The sequence below is a fragment of the Bactrocera dorsalis genome, chromosome 2 (assembly GCF_023373825.1).
Source record: "Bactrocera dorsalis isolate Fly_Bdor chromosome 2, ASM2337382v1, whole genome shotgun sequence".
In the NCBI taxonomy this organism is placed as follows: Eukaryota; Metazoa; Arthropoda; class Insecta; order Diptera; family Tephritidae; genus Bactrocera; species Bactrocera dorsalis.
In genome coordinates, this window is record NC_064304.1 from 71,179,254 (window position 1) to 71,202,747 (window position 23,494).

At 38.7% G+C, this 23,494-nt stretch overlaps 1 protein-coding gene across 1 annotated transcript; it reads right to left on the reverse strand.

Annotated features, from left to right (window-relative positions):
* Nucleotides 1–11,239: 11,239 nt before the first annotated feature.
* On the reverse strand, nt 11,240–15,730 carry LOC125776615 (uncharacterized). Its single transcript, XM_049449999.1, has 4 exons — nt 12,470–15,730; nt 12,196–12,390; nt 11,971–12,127; nt 11,240–11,900 (listed from the first exon to the last, which is right to left on the reverse strand). The coding sequence occupies exon 1, from the start codon at nt 15,403–15,405 to the stop codon at nt 13,537–13,539; it is 1,869 nt and encodes a 622-aa protein (XP_049305956.1). The 5' UTR covers nt 15,406–15,730; the 3' UTR covers nt 11,240–11,900; nt 11,971–12,127; nt 12,196–12,390; nt 12,470–13,536.
* Between the last annotated feature and the right edge of the window lie 7,764 nt (nt 15,731–23,494).

The following is a 23,494-nucleotide window of genomic DNA, read 5'->3' on the forward strand; positions in this document are numbered from 1 at the left end:
GAGGGAACACTTCTCCAGCCTGCTGAATGGCAGTGAAAGCACAACGCCGGGAGAAGGCGAACCCGATTCCCCAATCGATGACGATGGAGCAGACGTTCCATTACCCGACCATGAAGAAGTTCGAATAGCAATCACCCGCCTGAAGAACAACAAAGCGGCAGGGGCCGATGGATTGCCGGCCGAGCTATTCAAACACGGCGGCGAAGAACTGATAAGGAGCATGCATCAGCTTCTTTGTAAAATATGGTCGGACGAAAGCATGCCCAACGACTGGAATTTAAGTGTGCTATGCCCAATCCATAAAAAAGGAGACCCCACAATCTGCGCCAACTACCGTGGGATTAGCCTCCTCAACATCGCATATAAGGTTCTATCGAGCGTATTGTGTGAAAGATTAAAGCCCACTGTCAACGAACTGATTGGACCTTATCAGTGTGGCTTTAGACCTGGCAAATCAACAACCGACCAGATATTCACCATGCGCCAAATCTTGGAAAAGACCCGTGAAAGGAGAATCGACACACACCACCTCTTCGTCGATTTCAAAGCTGCTTTCGACAGCACGAAAAGGAGCTGCCTTTATGCCGCGATGTCTGAATTTGGTATCCCCGCAAAACTGATACGGCTGTGTAAACTGACGTTGAGCGGCACCAAAAGCTCCGTCAGGATCGGGAAGAACCTCTCCGAGCCGTTCGATACCAAACGAGGTTTCAGACAAGGCGACTCCCTATCGTGCGACTTTTTCAATCTGCTGTTGGAGAAAATAGTTCGAGCTGCAGAACTTAATCGAGCAGGTACAATCTTCTATAAGAGTGTACAGCTGCTGGCGTATGCCGATGATATTGATATCATCGGCCTCAACACCCGCGCCGTTAGTTCTGCTTTCTCCAGGCTGGACAAGGAAGCAAAACGAATGGGTCTGGCAGTGAATGAGGGCAAGACGAAATATCTCCTGTCATCAAACAAGCAGTCGTCGCACTCGCGACTTGGCACTCACGTCTCTGTTGACAGTCATAACTTTGAAGTTGTAGATAATTTCGTCTATCTTGGAACCAGCGTAAACACCACCAACAATGTCAGCCTAGAAATCCAACGCAGGATAACTCTTGCCAACAGGTGCTACTTCGGACTGAGTAGGCAATTGAGAAGCAAAGTCGTCTCTCGACAGACAAAAACCAAACTCTATAAGTCTCTCATAATTCCCGTCCTGCTATATGGTGCAGAGGCTTGGACGATGTCAACAGCGGATGAGTCGACGTTGCGAGTTTTCGAGAGAAAAATTCTGCGAAAGATTTATGGTCCTTTGCGCGTTGGCCACGGCGAATATCGCATTCGATGGAATGATGAGCTGTACGAGATATACGACGACATTGACATAGTTCAGCGAATTAAAAGACAGCGGCTACGCTGGCTAGGTCATGTTGTCCGGATGGATGAAAACACTCCGGCTCTGAAAGTATTCGACGCAGTACCCGCCGGGGGAAGCAGAGGAAGAGGAAGACCTCCACTCCGTTGGAAGGACCAAGTGGAGAAGGCCCTGGCTTCGCTTGGAATATCCAATTGGCGCCACGTAGCGAAAAAAAGAAACGACTGGCGCGCGGTTGTTAACTCGGCTATAATCGCGTAAGCGGTGTCTACGCCAATTAAGAAGAAGAAGTACGCTACTCCAAACAACATTTTAAATTGGATCTATTAAATATTACAATACTATTTACTAAATTACATTACATTTCGCAAGTATGATATATTTTTTATCATGCAATAAATTGCATCTAAAACAATATCAAAATAGGCACAATTTATGAAAAAATATTTCTAAATTTCACTAAATAACTATATTTTTCTACTAATTAAAATTATTTACGAACCTGGATCCATCCTTCTTCTTGTTGGGGAAATTGAAAAACCGTCGCGCTCCTACGCATCCAGCCACACACTTATTTTTAGTTCTCGGCGTTTTCCTATAATACTGTTACAAAAGTAGTATTAAGTTGTATATGCATCCCTTATTATGAACAATAGCTGTAGGTATATGGAATAGCATTTGTCTTGTTGTAGACATCTGGCGGCGCCGTGGCTGTCTGCTTGTCGAAACAATAGACATCGGGCGCCGCAGCCGTCTGCTTGTCTACTTAAACAATTGCTGAGTCTGGCCCCCAGCTGTCTGCTTGTCTACTTAAACAATTGCTGAGTCTGGCGCCGCGGCTGTCTGCTTAGCTGCATTTGGCGCCGTATAGCATTATGTTCTTGTAATTTCCAGACGCAATATTCTAGAAGAACACGTCGGCATCAGCGAGAAGTGCGTGGCTATATAAGCCGTGGCAGCGCCAACGTAATCAACCAGTGCTAAGAGTAAACTGCTATAGTGTAGACGAGTTGTAAAATAAAGAGATTTTGTTGAAGTGAATTAAACGGCTTTTGGTTTAATTAAACTAAAACTAAAACTAGCAAGGAGTAAATTCGCAACAATACGTTAGGAAAACATAATAGGGGTATTCTCTTGCTCTTGCAAGATTGCAGATTGCAAAAATACTACACCGAAATATACAAGGGCACGAGAGCACCCATTGCAGAATCTAGTGATATATGAGCGACTGATTTAGTCAATTTATTGTAAATGACTATTGTGCATAGCTATTGTGAATTAGCGCACCTTCCGCATACATTTTTAACAAAAAAACTGTAACAAAACTTTATAATTTAAATAGAAATTATAAAATATAATTAAAATTTACCTTTCTCAACAATTTAACGAAGTAATATGTCTTTATGTAAAATGGCAACTACAACAGGGTTGCAATTTTATTTTTGTGTGACATTACACGCAAATATACATGGGTTTTGGTCTGACATATTTTACAGCCATTGCAAATAATTTTCTGCGTGTGTTTGTTGTTGTGCCGTTGTAAATTTGCAATGCTTGCACCGTGCACCGGGTTTTGCAAGAGCAAGAGAATACCCCTAATATATTTATATACATGTATTTACGATGGCTTTAATAATACACTTACCAACTTTATTTTTAGTAAAAACACTGTATTTTTAATAAAAAAAACCTAAACACTATATTTTCATAACACAATTACTTATGTACTCCACAATGAAAAAAAACGAACTGATTTTGTCAGTCATTTTTAACGGGATTTTGTCTGGCAGTTCATTGTTTTGCTTGTCGTAGCCCATGAACTTTCAGTATTGCCATACCAAACCATGAGATCATGGGCTCTCTCAGAAAGCGAAGAGAGGAGTTTCGGATCAATTTATCCATGGTCGAGCCAGCAACGAATTAACATCATGTAAGACTATAGCGTTTCATTTGCCATTGACGATACCAGATAGTAATCGTACGATGCCACGATGCCGCGATGCCGATGCGCAATGTTACCTTCGCATCGTGGTAATCGTCAGAAGTGTTACTTAGTAACGTAATCGTACGATGCGTACCTTAATCGTGCAGGCCTCTGTTACATACGTACAAGGGCATACCTATAAATGCGGAAGCTAAAAAATATTCGCAGTACATATAAAAAAAAATATATATAATATTGTTATAATAATATTATAATAATAATAATAATATTTATAAATATAAACGCGGATTTCATTAATTTTATCGGAAAAAAACTCTTATTTACCTAAAAGAGTTTTCGGTTGATAAAGTTCTCAGTATACTCTGAAAGAAAATATATACAAATATTTTACAAATTTATATTTTCTAAATGAATATAGATTCAAAAGAATCTAAAACATCTCAATTCTTGAAAATTCCCAAAATGATTTCTGAAGATAAAAGTCCATGTACACCTGCAGAAGCTACACGCTCTAAGCAAGGTGCTACAAAACAAAAGAGGGGAAAGACATATCATACTCCAAATTCATTTCTGAGAGTGACTGTCTAATAAAATACTGCACTCGATTTGTTTTTTCGCCGATTCAAGACAATTATGAATCGGCGCTAGAAATAAAAAGCCAAACGATTGAAAATTTTTGGACACGTCTCCAAGCTGCATATGACGCAATTGTAGATACTGACGATTCAGATCTATCAGAAAACTTTAAATCTTCTGCATACGCCAAATTTGAAAACTGCTTAGACCAGTATGAAGACACAAAAATTATGATCGCAGATCAACTAAAACTTATAAAGTCAATTGCACCTACTCCCCACAGTAGAGTAGAGTTACCACAATTGCAAGCCCAAGAGGCAACTGGCATTCATCTCAAAGTGCCAGCGTGCGATACAGAAATATTCCATGGAGGTTATGAACAATGGCCGTCCTTCCGGGACATGTTTACTGCCGTGTACATAAACCATCCAAAACTATCGCAAGCGCAAAAATTGTATCATCTCCGATACAAAACGAAAGGTCAAGCAGGCGTAATAGTAAAACAGTTCGCATTAAGTGATGACAATTTCAATTTGGCTTGGGAAGCTCTGAAAGCCAGATATGAAAACAAAAGAATATTGGTCGACAAGGAAGTAACCATACTCATGAACTTGCCGAAAATTCAAAAAGAAACAAGTGAAAAATTCATAAACTTAGAATCCACTGTTTCAAATTGTTTGTCGGTTCTAACGACACAAAATGTTCCCACAGACAGTTGGGACCCTATTCTGGTAAACATATGCAGCGCAGCATTACCAGAAAAATCATTACTTCTATGGGAGCAATCGCTCTCATCAAGAAGAGACTGCCCAACGTGGTAGCAAATGAACGATTTCTTAACTGCCCAATATGAAATTGCAGAAAGGGTAGATAAAAAAACAGTCAGAACTAAAAACGTTCAACCCGACCTAAACAGAAGTTTCAATAGACCCCAAGTCAATAACAATTTAAATAGAAGCTTTTTCAAAGCTCAATCGTTCACATCTGAACAGAACAAATATAGTACGTCATGCGAACTATGTACAGGAGGGCATAAACTCAAAACTTGCGAGAAGTTTAAAAAAGACTCTGCACAAATTGTTCCACTCACACAATCTTAATACTTGCGAAAGCAAATTTAATTGCACATATTGCCACAAAAGGCATCATTCCATGTTACATCTCAATAACTTTCCCAACACATCTCAAAGTAGCGCTTTTTCAAAAAAAGCCACGGGTTTAGTTGCAACAGCAACTCCCGAAACAGAAACTCAACAAAATTGCCAAGCGACACCATGCTGCTCAAAGGCATTAAAAACTCAAACGCCACACAGCGAAAATCATAGTAGAGTACTACTACCTACAGCAGTTGTCTCCATCGAACATCGAGGGGAACTGTTCAAACTAAGAGCCCTAATAGACCAAGGATCACAACGATCATTCATAGCGTCTACGGCACAAAAAAGGCTAAAACTGCCAACAAAACATGGCAACTATGAAATTACGGGAATGGGCAGACGAGTAGTACAAAACTCGAATAAAATCTGCCCCATTACCCTAATTTCCCCCCAAGCGGATAAGCGCATTCAAGCAAATGCTATTGTCTTACCGCAACTAACAAACATGCTTCCAAGCTATCAAATAAATAGCAAGCATTGGGATAAGATTTCACATCTGACTCTAGGAGATCCCAACTGCAACACGCCCGCTCAAATAGACCTTCTATTAGGCAGCGATCTTATATCGCAAATAATACTGGAAGGTGTTGAAAAAATTTCGAAAACACTACTGGCGCAAAACACCATTTTCGGATGGGTCCTAAGTGGACTAGTTGTGGGCCCAGTCCCAGCAATGGCAACCCAAGTTGAGGAAATCTCAAACGAGTACCTCAATTCACAATTGAGAAAATTTTGGGAGTTAGAGGAACTCCCCCCCACATGACTACGCAGCAGTGCCACCTAACGTAGCACCAACTATCATATCCGTATACCACAAACATATAACTTAAATATCTTTGACAGATCAAATGGATGTCGATATGCCGCCAGCACCAACGCCAGCCGTTCGGTCGACCATTCACGTGCCACGAACGGGGCCTATACCAGCCCCTCGAAATCCCACGGCCACAAAGCAACCAACCGTTGCCCGAAGTGCAACACGCGCAAATCCGACGCCGATGCCAGCAGACCCACAGCGCCTCCGATGCCCGCTTTGCCGCCGCCCCCACAGGTTGCCGCACTGCGGCATTTTTAAGAGGATGCTGCCTCCACTCCGCCAGCAGATTGTCCAGGCACATGGCCACTGCCTAAATTGTCTGGCACCTACCCATTCCACATCGGAGTGTACGTCCGGATATACGTGCCAAATATGCATGCAGCCGCATCACACACTCCTTCATTGAGACGGCAGACAATTACTTGCCCCCTGCAGTCGTACTGCGACCCGACGACCGCAGGCGAACCGTGCTGCACGACCACGAAGAGCTGAGCCACCACCAGGATCCCGAACACGTACTCGGCGCCTAGGCCGCCAACCCACTGGGCTCATTAACGTGGTGGCCACATTGCAGCAATTGCAAAGGCTACTAGGCTAATAATTTGCCTAGGGGGGCCGGGATGTCTAAATGACTCTCGGCCTACCCCGTCATGAAACACACCCACACCACATTTCAACATACAAAATCATCACAACAGCACACCACACTCACCACTCACCTTTCACATCACTACACATCACACCAATACACTCAAATATGCCACCACACTTCCAACTAGAACACAACAACTTTCAAAAAAAAACTCCAGCCGCGGATACTTCGCTTTTTCCTCCCGTAGTGGTAACCACCGTGCACTTGCGCATACGCTTTTTCGCAGCATCGTTTGCTTTCTTTTTCCTCTCACGTCAATCATCGCTATCTGATTCCGCCGCCAATGGGGTTATTCGACCAATTTGTAACGTTTTAAGAATATTCCGAAATAAAATAGAATTGCGAAATTCAAAATTCCAAAAAAAAATCTTGTGCTGTGCGTTATTATACCCAAAAGCTAAAAAGTGAGTTTCGGTAAACCAAAAGGTGACTTCGTTAGTTATTGTGACAATATAAGCAATTCAATTTTCTTTTGCAATTTTTTAGATTATGTGCATTGGACAACTAGTTTGTACAGAGTCTGTTTGATCAGTCAAAGTTGTTCTTTTCGTTAAAATTTATTTTTTAAATTTCTCGCAAGTTTTAAGCTTATGTCCTCTTGTGCATAGTTCGTATGACGTATGTTTTCCTTGCTCCGATGTGAATGATTGTGTTTTGTTAAAAAATTTTATTTGATTTATTTTTGCTCTGACTATTTTTTCTTCGTTACTTGTTTATCGACCAGTAATCTTTCGTTTTCATATCTGGCTTTTAGAGCTTTAGAGGATCAACCTTTGAGACTAATTGTTCAAAGTGTGAGTTAATGACTCTTTGTTGATTATTATTTTCTATTATTTCATTTAAATGTGTTTTTATTTCAGTAAGATCGTCATGATCTAGAGTCCCAGTTATAAATTCTATTATAGTCCCTAAAATGTTTATTGATCTTTTTTATATTGAGTGTAAAATAGTTTGTTCAATTAAATTTGAGATTCTATTCTTGTTTATGATATCCTGTTATGTACTGCCAAATGATCTATATTATATCTGTTTATATTTTTCCATTATCGTCGTTAAATTAAATAAATGGTATAAATATTCGGTATCTTCATATACATAGGTATGTGCCGTCAGTTTCGGTGAAGATAAATTGTTTATTTTTTAGATTAAATTCAATAGGAGTGTTACGAATGTTATCTTTATGTAAGACATGTTGTCTTCCTCCTCTCTCTACTAAAACTGTATCCTCACGGTTTTCTATAACTATGTATTTTAAATATTTTTGTTCCGTTTTTGGACGTCGTTTTGACAGTGCGTAAATTATTTGTTTTGGTTCATAAACTTTTGTGTTCCTTTTTTATTATGATATTCTAACTAAAACTTTGTCTTTGTTTTTTTTTCAATCAATTGTTTTATTTCCGGATAACTTTGTCTTTGTGTTTTTTTAAATAAATTGTTTTATTTCCGGATAATTCTTCCTATTGAAAAATACTTCCACTGGTTTTTGTTTTGTCACCGAGTGTATTGTCCTATTATACTCGTATGCTGCGTTAAATATTTCCGTAACTGGATCGGTGTTATTTTGTTTAGCTAATGTTCCTGCGATTTCTATCAGTGTGTTATGTAAGCGTTCAACTGAACCGTTTGATGTCGAATGAGCTGTTGGCGTACGATTATGTGTTATACTCGTATGTAGTCGTCGGTATAGTGACATACAAGTTATCGATGTGAATATACTATATGCTATACTATACCCAGCTAGAACAGTGACGGTTACGTTACTTAGTGAAATGCCGGTAACGCGTGCCAGTTTAATTGTCACACTTTTCTATCATTTTCTTTACCCTTAATAACCCACTGGTACCGCCAGGAACCAACCGCTTAAATTCAAAATTCTGTTTAACGAATTTTATTTTAGAATTTGCTTGTCATTATAAGACCGTTAATTGATTCATGCGCCATATGCTAATTCTATCCCCACTTGTAATAAACGTCAGTTGGCATGTTTGTATGGAGTTGAGTGCATCTACCACATTTTTAGTGAACTTTGTGAAATCGCGTTTTTGCAATAATTTTTTTGTGAGTAATTCATCAAAATCGGAACGGGAAAAAATCTCAAAGTTTAAATAATAGTAAAAATAAGCTAAGATAAGTTTTATAGGTAAGTAAATTTTATTTTTTTGTAAGATTTGTTTGATTTTTTGGTTGGTTCCTTGCGGAACCGTCAGGCACCCGGAGTACGAAATTTTGCAAATATGAAATTATATACAAAATGATTATACTATGGCTTTTTTGTAGTTTCTTCAGCAATGTCTCGTAGAATACGTGATTTTCGAACTGAAGAAGAGCTAAGCGAGTTCGTTAATTCTATTGCGTGGTCGGAAAGCGAAGACGGCGGCGATTTTTCTGCTGATGACAGTGATGTCGACCCCGATTTTGACTTTAGTGCTGCTTTGCGTAGTAAAGATGTAGAAGACGAAGTAGCAGATGTTCAGAACATTGCTGACTTAGCTGTTGTTCAGAATGTGGCAGATATTGCAGATGTCGATATCGGCAATCCAGTTATAGAAGAAAATAGTGAACCAAATCAACGTAAAATATCCCTTTCTCTTATACGAAAGCTTTTTGTTTCTAAATAAGATTTTTATTAGGCATGGATGTTGCAGAAGAGCCAGTTGTTGTAGGTGATCACGCCCGATGTCTAGAGTATGCCACAATGTTTGAAGGCGTATGGGTTGACAAAGAGTCTGATGTATTCAAAAAACCGTTGTGGCGAAAAAGAAATCTTCAATTATACGCTAATTGGATAAGATTTCGAGGTGATGAGGCTTTTACACCGGAGATATTGGCATTGCATTCGCCGCTTCAGTTTTTTACATTTCTTATGTCAACGACATTGTTTCAAAAATTGTGGAACAGAGCAATTTTTACGCAATACAACAAAACATTGAAAAACCATTGAACACCACGCCTGATGAAATAAAACGTTTTATGGGAATCAGTTATTATATGTCGGTGTATAAATATCCCGGAATTCGATCATATTGGGGTAACTATGGTTTCAAGTCAATCATGGATTGTATGCCAAGGAATCGTTACGATAAAATTCGCTAATTCTTGCATTTTAATAATAACGATGAAATGCCACGCTCTAATCGTGACAGGCAGCCTTCCGCGTCATGCCAGCAACTGCCATCAACATCATCGGATGCTACGCGCAGTTGCAGACGTAATCGGGTCTTTGAGGCAGTTGAAATGTATGGACAAATACCACAACACGATTTGGGATATGATCGTTTGTACAAAATACTCCCAATACTCACGGCACTAAATAGGAACTTCAAAAAGGTTCCAATGCGAGCAAGATTATGTGTTGACGAGCAAATCTGTGCGACGAAAATAAAGCAATATGAAACAATACATGCCAGATAAGCCACACCCTTGGGGTGATAAATTATTCCTACTGTGCGATGATTCCGGATGTTGCTACGTATTTGAAATTTATTCCGGCGATGACGACCACCGTCAAGACAATGAACCAAACTTGGGTGCGTCAGCAAATATTGTTGTCAGATTAGCCCGCTCGGTTCCGCGATTTGTAAATCATGCAATTTTTTTTGACAATTATTACACTTCGATTCCGTTGATGGTATATTTGCGAACACAAGGCATCTATTCACTTGGGACTATTCGCCGTTCACGAATTCCATTGTGCAAATTACAGCAGAAATTTAAAAATGGTTCATTTCACGGAATTGATGTTACAACTGTGGCTTGGAATGACAATAAAGTTGTCAACATGGCTTCAACAATGCCTGGAATAAAGCCATATCTTGCGGCCAATGGTGAAACGGCTGCGAATGCACCTACCATTGAACGTTACAACAAAAAGAAAAAAATTACAGAGAGCATTCAATGTCCGAACGTTATCCACGAGTATAACAAGTACATGCGCGGCGTTGACCTCTTGGATTCGTCACTGGGTCGTAGTCATATTCGCATAAAATCACGAAAGTGGACAAACCGATTATTCTACCACATGTGCGATATGGCTATCATCAATACCTGGATGTTATATAAGCGACATCATGCGGACACCAATCAAACTGAGCCCAAGATGGTATTGCACGAATTTTTGTCAGAAGTTACCCAGTGCCTGACAAAATCTGGTACTGATATGAAAATTGGAAAAGATCGACGAACAAATATAATACCTAAATATCTGCAAAACGTCAACGCCCCATGTCTGGTCCGCTACCATCACGTGACATTCGCCTAGATAACGTTGGGCATTTACCAGAGTATGTGAAGGAGGGAAAGCCGCGATGTAAGAATACCAATTGCACATCACGTACAAAAGTACGATGTCGAAAATGTGGAGTACATTTGTGTTTTACACCTGAAAAAACTGCTTTGCTGTATTTCACCAGAGCTAAAGCCAATAATGGTGTAGTATATATTTCTGTGGTGTATCCTGTATATCCTTGTCTTACAATAAAAAAGACAAATCGACATGCAACAGCACACAAAAACATTGACCAACATCGAAATAAAAATGTTTTTTTTTTAATTCATCTTGTTTATTTTTGTAGTTCGGGTGCCTAGTGGTTCCGCTAGGAACCAACCAGGGTTTTTCTACCTAGCTGAGGTAAAATCACTTGCAAACAAAGTTATAGAACAAAGCTTGTTCAGAATCGTGAGTTTTATAACATATTTTTTTGAGCTCAAAAAAAATCAGGCTAGTAAGGGTTAAGAGTGAATCAAAAAAGCTCCCAAAACTTTTGTATACATGTGATTTTTTATCACCTTCTCGCTCACATATTTTCTGCCGTAATAAAACTATATACTTCTTTCTCACACTTTCGTTAAATTTAAGACAAATTGACAGAACTGCTTTCAGGAAAGCGTAGCGGTGCATTCCATATTAGCGTAGTGGGCAAACCACTCGCTTACCATTCCCTCAGTCTACAGTTCGAAACGCGAAATATTTTTTTTTAAATTAAAATGTTTACATTAATTTCATTAATAGTTTTTATATTATAATTTTTTGAGTTTAAGAAACTAAAAATAATCTATAATATTATATTTTCCTAATTACATTAGATTACTTTAAATTCATTTTTATAAATATTTTTAAGAAAAATTTAATTACATAGTAAGATATACAAGATTTTTAAAATAAACATTCATATTAAAGCTATTATAGTTACACTATTAAAATTCATTTTTGTTTATACATTCTTAAATCCGACTACATTTTTTTTTAATTATTATCTATTTGGATTCGTTCGATTCCTCCACAGCTTTTCGCTTCATGTATTTCTTTTGTTTGTACCTATGGTGGCTCATTTCGATGGACTTCCGAATTTGTTTTTCGAAATTCCCCAGTCCACAAGTAACGAAAGAATCTAATAAATTATAATGAAGAGACAAATTAAAACACATCCTCTTAACTAAATATGTATATATTAAATTTACCATATAATATGTTAGATGCCAGTAAAAATTTCGATAGGGGTTGTTTCTCTCCTCTACCGTCCCAGTTACACAAAAACAAAAATTCGTCAGTATATAAATGTCTCAGCACATCATGTAAATTATCTGAATTTCCCTTTGTTTTTAAAATAAACTGTTTCTGTAAATTGAAAATATTTAGCAAAAGTTTAAATAATATTTATTGAAAAAAATGTATACATTACTAACCGTTGCAGTAGCAAATTCCTCGCATTTCAGTTTCTCGTCCATTTCCAATGCTGCAGCTATCGTTGTTATTGGTAGCGTGGAGGCAACTTCGGTTTGCATACTATCTATTTCTTCAGCAGTCGGCATACTGAATGGTGAATTTTTCTAATTAAAACCTTACAATCGCGCACAGTTTTTTGTTGGGCCATTTCTTCGCTTTTATGTTAGTTGTTCCACATTAACAAATGTGTACAAATAAAGTGAAAACTAAAGCGACAAATTTACATGTACATACCTTTTACAGGAATCGAAGGCGTTGTTGGGAATTCTTCAAAATCAATTGCATCAAAGAGCGCTGGTGAATCCATCTGTTCGTAAAATAAAAAAATGGCAGTATCAAAATTCTTTTAAATAATTCATATCATGAAATAAAATACATTCGGAAAATACCACAATTACTTTAAATAGTACTTATTTGAAAACTCATGAAATAGATGATGTAAAAATGGTATAAGAAGAAACTTGCCCTCATGTGGAATAGAAAAATATTTATAAACTATATCATCTTTTTCGATTTTAAACAATTTTGGATCTAATTTATTTGCCAACAAAATACCTAAACCAGTTGACGATTCCAATGGTTCTTGAAAGTAGCTTTCAACACTGAAAAATCTCAAGCTTTTTTGAGAAAACTGATTAATTGGGAATGCGTGAACCGAGTATACTTATGAAATTGCCTGTGCCGAGAAAAATAAAAATTGCGACCGCTCGCGAATGTTCTTCTTACACAATTGAATTCTTTATTTCATGAATTTTATGACTTAGCCTAAACCTTAACCTAACGGCTTAAACTAACGGGACGCGTAAATATGTATTTATAAAAAAGGGGTAAGTAGAATTCAATTCGTTACATTATGGTAGAAAATTATGGTGAGTATATAAACAGTATTATTAGGGTGAGTATAATATAATATAAAATAAACTTTAACATTTTAATTTAAATATTTAATATAAAATTAATTCATAAACATTCGTTTAGTATTATGTTTAAAAATAGTATATATGTTTAAAGGATGTCTTGACGCAACACCGGCCGCCTTGACAGGATCATGATCCTTCAACGTTGATGGGTAGCAGGGCGAGCTTATGAATTGGCCGCTTGATTGTGCCTGCTTTCGTTGCCACGTCTGCCACTCGCACCTTGCCGTCTTGCCCTTCTACGGTTGCGGCGACTCGTCCTAGTACCCACTGCTGCGGTGGTGTGTTGTCTTCGTGTACGAGGACGAGGTCGCCGGCCTGCAGATTCCGCTCCGGATGTAACCATTTGTTCCGCTCTTGAAGGCTCGTGAGATACGTTTTGGATCACTGCTGCCAAAACTGTTGCTTGAGATAGCAAACAAGTTGCCATCTCTCGCAACAACGAATTATGTCCGTTGGCACTTGTGCTGGTGGCAGTGCTCGTAGAGGGCAACCGATCAGCAGGTGTGCTGGCGTTAGAGCTTCTCCATCGTTGGGGTCTTGGCTCAACGGTGCTAGTGGACGCGAGTTGAGAATGGCTTCCACTTCGGCTAGTACTGTTGACAGCTCTTCTGCGGTGAGAAGAGCGTTGCCGAGTGCGCGAACTACCAGGTGTTTGGCGGATTTCACCGCGGCCTCCCATAATCCGCCGAAGTGCGGCGCCCTGGGTGGTATAAAGGTGAAGCTGAATCCTTCTTCTGCGGCGAATTCCTTCACTTCCGTTGACTGAGCTAGAAATGCCTCTTTCAGCTCGCGCAGCTTGCGGTCGGCGCCGACGAAGTTGGTTGCATTGTCGCTGTATATTTTCTGCGGAATCCCTCGGCGACCAATGAACCTTTTGAGGGCGAAAATGAATGTATTAGTCGATAAGTCAGAAACTAATTCTAAGTGTACTGCTTTCGAAGTAAAGCACACAAAAACAGCAATATAAGTTTTCACGGGTGGTCGACCACGTATTTTTAATGTTGTATATATTGGACCACAAAAATCTACGCCACATATAAGGAAGGGTCGTAGCGCTCGAAGCCTTTCTGATGGCAAGTTTCCCATTATTTGGGTTTGCAGCTTCGGCTTGTAATGAAAGCAGTGTGTGCAGTTTCTTACGGTTCTACTGCATGCTTCTCTTGCATTAATCAGCCATATGCGTTCTCGAAGAAGCGCAACCAGCGCTTTTGCTCCAGCATAGTGATTCCGAAAGTGCAGGAACCGTAAGTAAGTCGAAACGAAGTGCGAATTTCTATATAGCAATAGTGGAAATTTGGCATCGTATGGGAGAGGTGCATTTAAAAGGCGACCTCCTACTCGGATTAATTTGAACGAAAGCGACATATCCGAGTACTCATGCAAGAACGGATTTAGTTTTTGCAAGGTTGCCGGTAGCGTGGTGCCCTTAGTCAGTTTTTGGATTTCATTTGCAAATTCCGAATGTTGAATCACTTGAACAATTTTCAAAAAACTCAAGTGCAATTCGTTAGATGTCAGATCCCTACCCTCCGTAGGCATTTTTGGTCGTCTGATCCATCGTAGTAAATATGCGACCACACGAAGCAATTTTCTATGAGAAGAGAATTTTTCAATGAGGTCCAATATTGGATTTTTCTCAGTGGTCGAAATTAATGTAAATGCATTTTTCTTCTTCTCTAATGCTTCGTCTTCTGGTGAGAGCTGGAAGTGGGTGTTAATTGGCCATAATGCAGGGTCTTCTAGGAGGAACTGTGGACCGCCAAACCATATTGAATTATTTAATTCGTCCACGTTACAACCCCGAGACACTTGATCCGCAGGATTTTGTTTTGTTGGCACATGCCGCCAATGCACTTTGTCGGTCAACTCTTGGATTTCGGACACTCTATTTGCGACGAATGTTTGTAATGAGGAAGGATGTGTTTTTATCCAATGTAAAACAATTTCGGAGTCTGTCCAGAATGTAATTTTTTCGAAATGTCGATTCAACATAGGCGCAACTCTTGACCATAATTTAGAAAGAAGATGTGCTGCCGAGAGCTCAAGACGTGGAAGAGATTTGGTCTTCAGCGGAGCCACTCTAGACTTTGCAGTAAGCAGCATACATTTAATACCACTAGCAGTTTGGCTTCGTATATATATGCAGCATCCGTACGCTCTTATTGAAGCGTCGGAGAAGCCATGTATTTGGCAGATGGCACTCGACTGTACGTTCACGTAACGAGGAATGCTAATTGTTGAAAGCTGCATTAGGTTTTTTTTTTTTTTTTTTTTCAATATCTTTTTTATTTATTGAATCTGCTTTTTGTTTTGAAAGCCTAACAATAAGTAATAAAATCTTAAACCTATTTAAAAACTAGACACGCTCAAACAAATGATTGAGGTGTTTTGGTGATACATTGCTCCTCAGTACGCGGGCATATCTCTTCTTTTAAGGCGTGTTTGATTGCAGGAATGTACCAAAGCATTAGCCAAAGGGTTTGGGTGATCACGGAGTTTACATATATATTTAATTCTGCTGTCTTCTACTTCTTTCCTTACCATAGAAATACCAAGGTCTTTATGGATATTCTCATTACGCATGTACCATGGTGAACACGTGATTGATCTTAGCATTTTTGATTGGAACCTTTGTATTATGTCTATATTAGTTGCACAGGTCGTACCCCACAGTTGAATGCCATACATCCAAATCGGCTTTATGACCGCATTATATAAAAGCACTTTGTTGTCTAGGCTAAGTTTGGAGTTTTTATTTAATAGCCAATTTAAATTTGCAGCTCTTATCTTCATGCAAGTTATTTTACTAGATATATGTTTTTTCCACGTAAGTCTTCTATCTAGGTGAATACCAAGATAGGTTACTTCATTCGCTTGGGGTACTAAAATATTGTTAATTTTTATTGCCGGACACATTTTTGGTCTAAGCGAAAATGTAACATGCTTACACTTTTGTTCATTTACCTTTATACGCCAGTTAGCTAGCCATTCTTCGACAAACTTTAAGTGCTCGGCTAATATTCTTGATGCTATTATGTGGCATTTGTTACGGCTCACTATAGCTGTGTCGTCCGCAAAAGTAGAAGTTAATACATTGTTAGCTGTTGGAAGATCTGCTGTATATATGATGTATAGTGTTGGGCCTAGAACACTGCCCTGGGGTACACCAGCCCTTATCTGTCTTTCATCAGATATGAAATCTCCCACTTTTACCATAAATTTTCTATTTTTTAAATACGATTCCAATGTTTTATATAACTTTGAAGGTAGAATATTTTTAATCTTGTATAAAAGGCCCTCATGCCATACCTTATCAAACGCCTGAGCCACGTCTAGAAATATAGCTGAACAGTACTCTCTGTGCTCAAATGCTTTTCTTATTTCGTTAGTAATTCTATTTACTTGCTCAATCGTGCTATGTTTTTCACGAAACCCAAATTGGTGCATTGGTACTATATTATTTTCGTGGAGGAAAGGAGTCATCTTTGATAGTAACAATTTTTCAAATATCTTTGAAAGACAGGGTAGAAGACTGATTGGTCTGTATGAAGACGGCTGTGTTAAGTCTTTCCCAGGTTTGTCTATCAAGATGATCTGCGACTTTTTCCACGAATTTGGATAGTGTCCGAGATTAAGAATTGCATTGAAGAGCAAAGAGAGCACCTTTACGGCAATATTTGGTAACTCAATTAGCATTTTTGGGGTAATATTATCATGTCCAGGTGATTTTTTGGGGTTAAGCTCTTTTATTATTCTAGTAACTTCAGAAGTAGAAGTCCTAATAGACACATGCGACTCTTTTGCGGTATTGGGCAAGGTTGGCAACTCAAAGTTGTTCTTTGGGCAATTGGGTTGAAATACCTTTTCTAGGTGATTTGCAAAGCAATTTGCCTTATCCTCATCACTACGTGCCCAATTACCATTCAACTGTCTTAGAGGCATGTTGGAATCTACTGGTGGCTTGAAAGACTTTTGTGCTTTCCAAAGAGAATTTTGCTTGCGCGAATTTGGACACAGTTTCTTTATATAATTTTCAGTGTTGTGTTCCTCTTCGCGTTTAAGCGCTTTTTTTAACTTTCGTACAGCAGATTTCAGTTGAAGCAGAGATGAAGGGGATCGATTTAACTGCCATTCCCGCCTAGCTCGCCTTTTCTCATTTACAAGTTTCTCTATTTCATTATTGGTGATCTTTCTAAAACCAACTGGTTTGTTGTTTCTTTTTGGTGTTGCCAATACGGCTGCATTAGTTATTACGTCATTAATTTCTTTTATATTTTCATCAATGTCTCTTTCTGTATTTATTTTGCAATCAATATTGATGTGGGTGCTGATATACTTTCTATATTTCAACCAGTTAGTTTTATGTGATGTTAGAGAAACTTTCGGCTCAAATAACATGGGCTGTTCGTATAACTTTATTAGTACAGGAGAATGATCAGATGATAAGTCTGTACATGTGTCAGCTGTCATAAGCGATCTATTTTTTTTGACTACAGCAAAATCTATTAAGTCTGGTATTTTTCTTCTATCACTGGGCCAGTATGTCGGCTTACCAGGAGATATTATATCCAGTTTATTATGCTTATTCGTAATAGTGTAGTATAACTGTCGTCCTTTCGGATTAATAAGACGTGAGCCCCAGTATGTGTGTTTTGCGTTATAATCTCCACCTGCTAGAAATCTTTGACCTAGTGTTCCAAAAAAGTCTTTAAATTCGATTTCTGTAATTTTAAAACGAGGTGGACAGTATATAGCCGTAAGGTTTAAGTCACAACCCCGATTTTTTAGTGATATTGTTGTAGCTTGTAACTGTGGTGTAGCATGAGATTCTAGAGCATAGTGGTTTAAACGATTTCTAATCAACACTGCCGTGCCACCATGCGCTTTTCCATCCGGATGATTTGTAACGTATAGTCTAAATCCCGGTATATTGAAATTATTTTTATTTGTTAGATGAGTTTCTGAAATAAGCATTACATCTATATTCCTTTCAGACAGAAATCTGATAATCTCTAATTTATGTTGGTTAACACCGTTAGCATTCCATATACAGATATTTAGTAAGCTCATTTTTTACTTAATAAATTTTGCAGCATTTGATTTTGTGATTTTATTAAATCTTGGATCATGTTTTGCATGGTAGACATAAATTGAGTCATACACTGTGTAAGATTTATAATCATAGTTTCAATACCTCCATTTGGAGGATTTTGCGGCAGTTGCATTTGCACAGTGTTGCCTTTCACCACATTTGCATAGCTTCCTTGCATGTTATTATTGTTAGAAGTAAAATGATTTGAACTTTTTTCCGAGGTTGCTATTATTTCATTACTGGGTGTCTGTAACATTTGGTTACGACGAGCTTGAATGCCCTGTGACAACTTCGATTTCAAATCTTTATATACGGGGCAACCTCTGTAGTTAGCAGTGTGATTTCCCCCACAATTGCTGCATTTTTTATTTAAATCCTCTTTTTTAAGAGTACATTTAGAAGTAGGGTGTAGATCACCACACACCACACAGACACTGCGTAGAGTGCAATATGCTTTCGTGTGTCCATACTCTTGGCAGTTTGTACATTGTACTGGACCATTTCTCTTGTGTGGTTCCTCAACGGTAATTCTGCGATGGAGCAGATATTTTAAATTGTAAATCGGGTGTATTTCATTTTTCTTTAGTTGGTTACAATTTGGCATCAGTTCTATTTTGAACATTGGTTGTGGGACTTTGTTTCTGTTAAAAATATTTACTACTGATTTGATGCTAAAACCACCTTCTTCCAGTGCGTCTTTCACATCGATAGAGTCTACCGAAGACTCAATTCCTTTTATGACAACAACTAGTCCTTTTGAGCTCTTCAGTTGGTATGAGTAGTAATTTTTGTTATTATTTGACAAGTACTTTACAATATCCATGAAACTTTTTTCAGTGTACGTTTGAATTTTTGTTTCATCAATATTTCCTTTTTTCAAGGGCACAATATGAAAATTGTTTGTGCCTATTAAATTGCTTAATTTGGAGACAAGTGCATTTGAGCTACGCTCACGCAAATAAATTGGAGGGGGTTTTGCATTAACGACTGTGGTGGTACCCTTCGCATCGTCGTCTGAACTCTTGCTTAGTAAGGCAAATCTGTTGCCATTTAAAACTTCCGTTGTATTTATATTTGGTGTGCCGACTTGAAATTTTTTAGAATTGACCGCTGACTTTGAAGGACTTAATTTCCTTTTTATATTAACGTAGCGGTCAATGCCAGTTTGCACGGACTGGCCTTTTTTTAATGGTACATTCTCACCTTGCGTTATATTATTTTTCGCTGCCTGCGTGCTTGCTGGTACCTGCTTAGTTGTTGGTGTTGACACGTTTGTTGCTGGCCGTTGTTGGTTGCTGTTCTCTGCTGCTTTTGTAATTTGCTCTGCGCTCTGCATATGGGGCTGCTCAGTTGTTCGCTTCGATGACTCATCCTTCGCACCGTTGCCTTGTTTGTTGTTAGGAGCTGAATTCGCAGGCTCGACAAAGCTGAAGTAGGCATTCAGAGAATGCCTACGGCCTTGTTGGTGGGGCTGCGCTGCGCTCATGTTATTTGTTTCTTTTATTGTTTATTTCGCACTTATGTATTTGTTTTTTTTTTTTTATTGTTTACAAAAGGTATAATTTTTTGTGTTTTTTATGTTTTTATTAACTCTTTCGGCGTTATTGCCTAACACTTGCACTTAATGCACTTTTTTGTTATTTGTTTATTTTTTAGTTTTGTTTATTTAGAAAGTTTTTACGGAGCGCATCAATACACGTCCGTTCAGATTGAAAGCTCGGAATTACACCCGCATTAGGTTGGCTTTGAAATTCTGCCAGCTAGTGTCGAGGCGCAATGGAATCGACTCATCCCAATCTAGTTTCTGAATCCAAAGCTCTTGCAATAAGATTTTTGCTTTGGTAACTAGTGGGGCTAATAATCCAAGAGGATCGAAAAGGCGAGCAGAAACTGATAATATGTTTCGTTTAGTGGCTCGCAAATCATTAAAATTGTCGTCTAGGACAAATCGAAATAAATCCTCTTTCGGCAACCAATGGATTCCCAACGTTTTTGTAGAATTTTTGTCATTGAAGCTTAATGACTTTTCAGTGCAATCACTGTCGAAAAATTTAGGGTGGTTCGAAAACCACTTCGTTAAGGTGAATCCTGCCGAGTTTAATATTTTAACTACTTCACTTCTTATAAGATCTAGAGACTCAAAATTTTCAGATCCTGTCAATAAGTCATCGACATAAAAGTCTCTTTTAATGGCCAATGAACCGAGTGGGTATTTAGTTGTATTAGCATCGCTGAGCATTTGCAAACACCGTGTTGCGAGAAATGGTGCAGGCGCAGTGCCGTAAGTGACGGTGTTAAGTCGAAAAATTTGAATATGCTCTGAGGGATGCTCTCTCCACACAATAAGCTGACAATTTTTGTCTTCTTCGTGCACCATTATTTGGCGGTACATTTTAGTAATGTCTGCCGTTAAAGCGTACTTGTGTAAACGAAAACGAATAAGAGTTGAATACAACTCTTCTTGGATGGTTGGGCCTACCATCAAAAGTTCATTCAATGAAATTTGAGATGAAGTACGACTCGAAGCGTCAAAAACAACACGTAATTTGGTTGTTGTGCTTTCGGGTCTTAAAACGCATTGATGCGGAATGAGATAGTGTGGCTCACTCGGGATCTTATTGTTTGTTGGGCTCATGTGACCCAATGCTTTATATTCATTCATGAAGTCCAGATACATTCTACGAAGTTCTGTATTTTTCAATGTTTTCCTCTCCAGGGCCTGAAACCGCCGAACTGCGGTTTCATAGGAGTGACCGAGTAACTTACGGTCAGATTTAAAGGGCATTCTGACTTGAAGCCTTCCTGAAGGCAATACTTCAGTTGTGTTAACGAAAAATTTTTCACACTCTTTTTGTTCAGGTGTGAACTTGTTGCCATTTGTTTCTGAAGGAAGTTCCTCCAGAGCCCAGAATTTTTGGACTACTGAATCTATGGACGTTAAGTCGTCTTCAGTTTGGCATAATGTGCTAGTTGCTTCGGGAGGAGGACTAAGATTGCTGACATATTTGCCAGACACAATCCATCCCAAAAGAGTTTTCTGCAGCGTTGGTTGATTAGGGCCAATTTTAATTTGGCCAACCGCTAACAGATCAAAAAAGGTTTCTGCACCCAATAAGATGTCAATCTTTTGGGATGTGTGGAATTCTGGATCCGCCAATTCAATATTGCGCGGAATTTTCCAACCATTAACATTAATGGTATGGTCTGGATGATTAGCAGAAATGCATCGCATAATCCAGAATTCCGCCGAAAATTCATAATTATTAACGCGTGACTTAATAAACGCGCTTAATTTGGCCCCGACTTTCGTACTGGAATTTCCAATTCCTATAATGTTTAAGGTCCTGTTTTGGCGACGAATCCGCAGTTTTTGGGCCAAATCCTCTGTCATAAAATTGACTTGTGACCCTGAGTCCAGTAAGGCTCTTGCAGGTAGGTATGCTCCACAGCTGGTCCTCACCAGAATAACTGCTGTTGCCAACATTACCCGATCCGGCATACTCGATGTATGCATTGCATGTGTAGTTGTTGTTGGTTGCGGATGAGATTCAGCAGCAAAGGAAACAGGATACTGGTGAAGCAACGTATGATGGGATCGATTGCACACGCGACATCGATCCGCTCTGCACTTGGAAACCGTATGAACCTTACGCAAACAATTTATGCATAAGGGCACCGATTTGACATACTCAAATCTCTGTTGCACAGAGAGAGTTTTAAAAGTGGGGCAAGCAGATATGTAGTGGTCCTTTGATTTACACTGCTGGCAAAGAGGTTGCTTTGTATTTGTAGCTACTAACGACGATTTGGTCCTGTCCGATTTGGTTCCTGTCATGTGACTCGCGCTGATTGCAGCTCCGGGTTTCGTTCTCGAACATGACGCTCCTTCTGCTGATAATTGCTGAAATCTTCTATTCAGGGTGGCTTCACAGTTCTTCCATAAAGGTAGCTTGTCGTAATCCAGCTGTTCTTCCCACTTTGATCGGGTGGCAGAGTCCACTTTTGTCATGACCATGTGTGTGATAATCGCATTTGTAATTTGTTTCTCATCGCCCAGCGATAGCAATGAGTCATACACAGCCGACACTTCATCGATCATCGCTCGCAATGAGGGTGCCGATGGCTTTTGAATAGTTGGCAACTCAAAAAGTTTCGAAATTGTGTTGAAAAATATCAAGCATTTATTATCGTAAACTTTTTTGAGGCTTGCCAACGCCTTCGGATAATTTTCATCCGACATTTGAAACGCTTTTACCGTACCCAGAGCCTCTCCAGATAGACAATTAACCAGATGGTTAAATTTTTCAATATCTGGGATATTTGGATCATTGTGAACCAGACTCTCAAATAAACTCATAAAATTTTTAAATTCGGAATACTCTCCCTTGAATTTCGGCAAATTCATTTTTGGGAGTCTTGAGCTGTGAGATGTTACGAAAGATGTGTCCGCAATAGACGTTCTACTTTTTGCTAAAATTGTTTTAATTATAGATTTTGTTTCTACAATTATGTCCTCTAACTCCCCTCGGGCCATGTCGTCTTCATCAATCTCTTCAATTTTAGATTGACACTTCATCAACTTTTCACTGTGGGAGTTTAATATGTCGAGACGACATTCCAACTCAATCGGATCTAACGACATGGTTTTTTCCAGAAGGCCCGTCTTTATACGCAAAATGCTACTTTTCGCCACCGTCCTTTGACGCTTTAATGATTTTAAATCGATCAACTCCTTACTTGGAGAGAGGTTGGCGATAGTTGGCTTTGGCTTGCTCATTTTTGTTTGTTGAAATTAAAATTTCGAAAACGAACGATAAAGGTTGGCAACAAATATAATAGGAATCGATTACGAAAACGAAAAAAAAGTATCGATTTCCAATTATACGAAAGCCTAACCGATAATTTTCGTACTGAGCACAATGTTTTTTGAAAACGAGAAATTGAAAACTGTGTGAAAACACTGACCGAATTGTAATTTTTTTCTTTGCTTTTGCAAATTATTAAAAATCGCACCTTAATGTTTAATATGTGTATGTACATATAAGATATACTTTAAATGCTACCGCAAATCGTTTGATCCCCTTTGATATGTCAATATATGTATATAACGTACATATGTATATACTCGTTGCTTTGCCAATATTTAGAAAACTCAGAAAAATCGCACCTTAATGTTTAAGTGATGCGATCATAGACGCTATCACAAATCCCTCTATCCCTTTTCTTTTATGTCAATATATGTATGTG

What these genes read in the sequence shown, in the direction of transcription:
- LOC125776615 (XM_049449999.1), bottom strand. Translation starts at nt 15,405, where the DNA reads ATGCAGCTTTCAACAATTAGCATTCCTCGTTACGTGAACGTACAGTCG.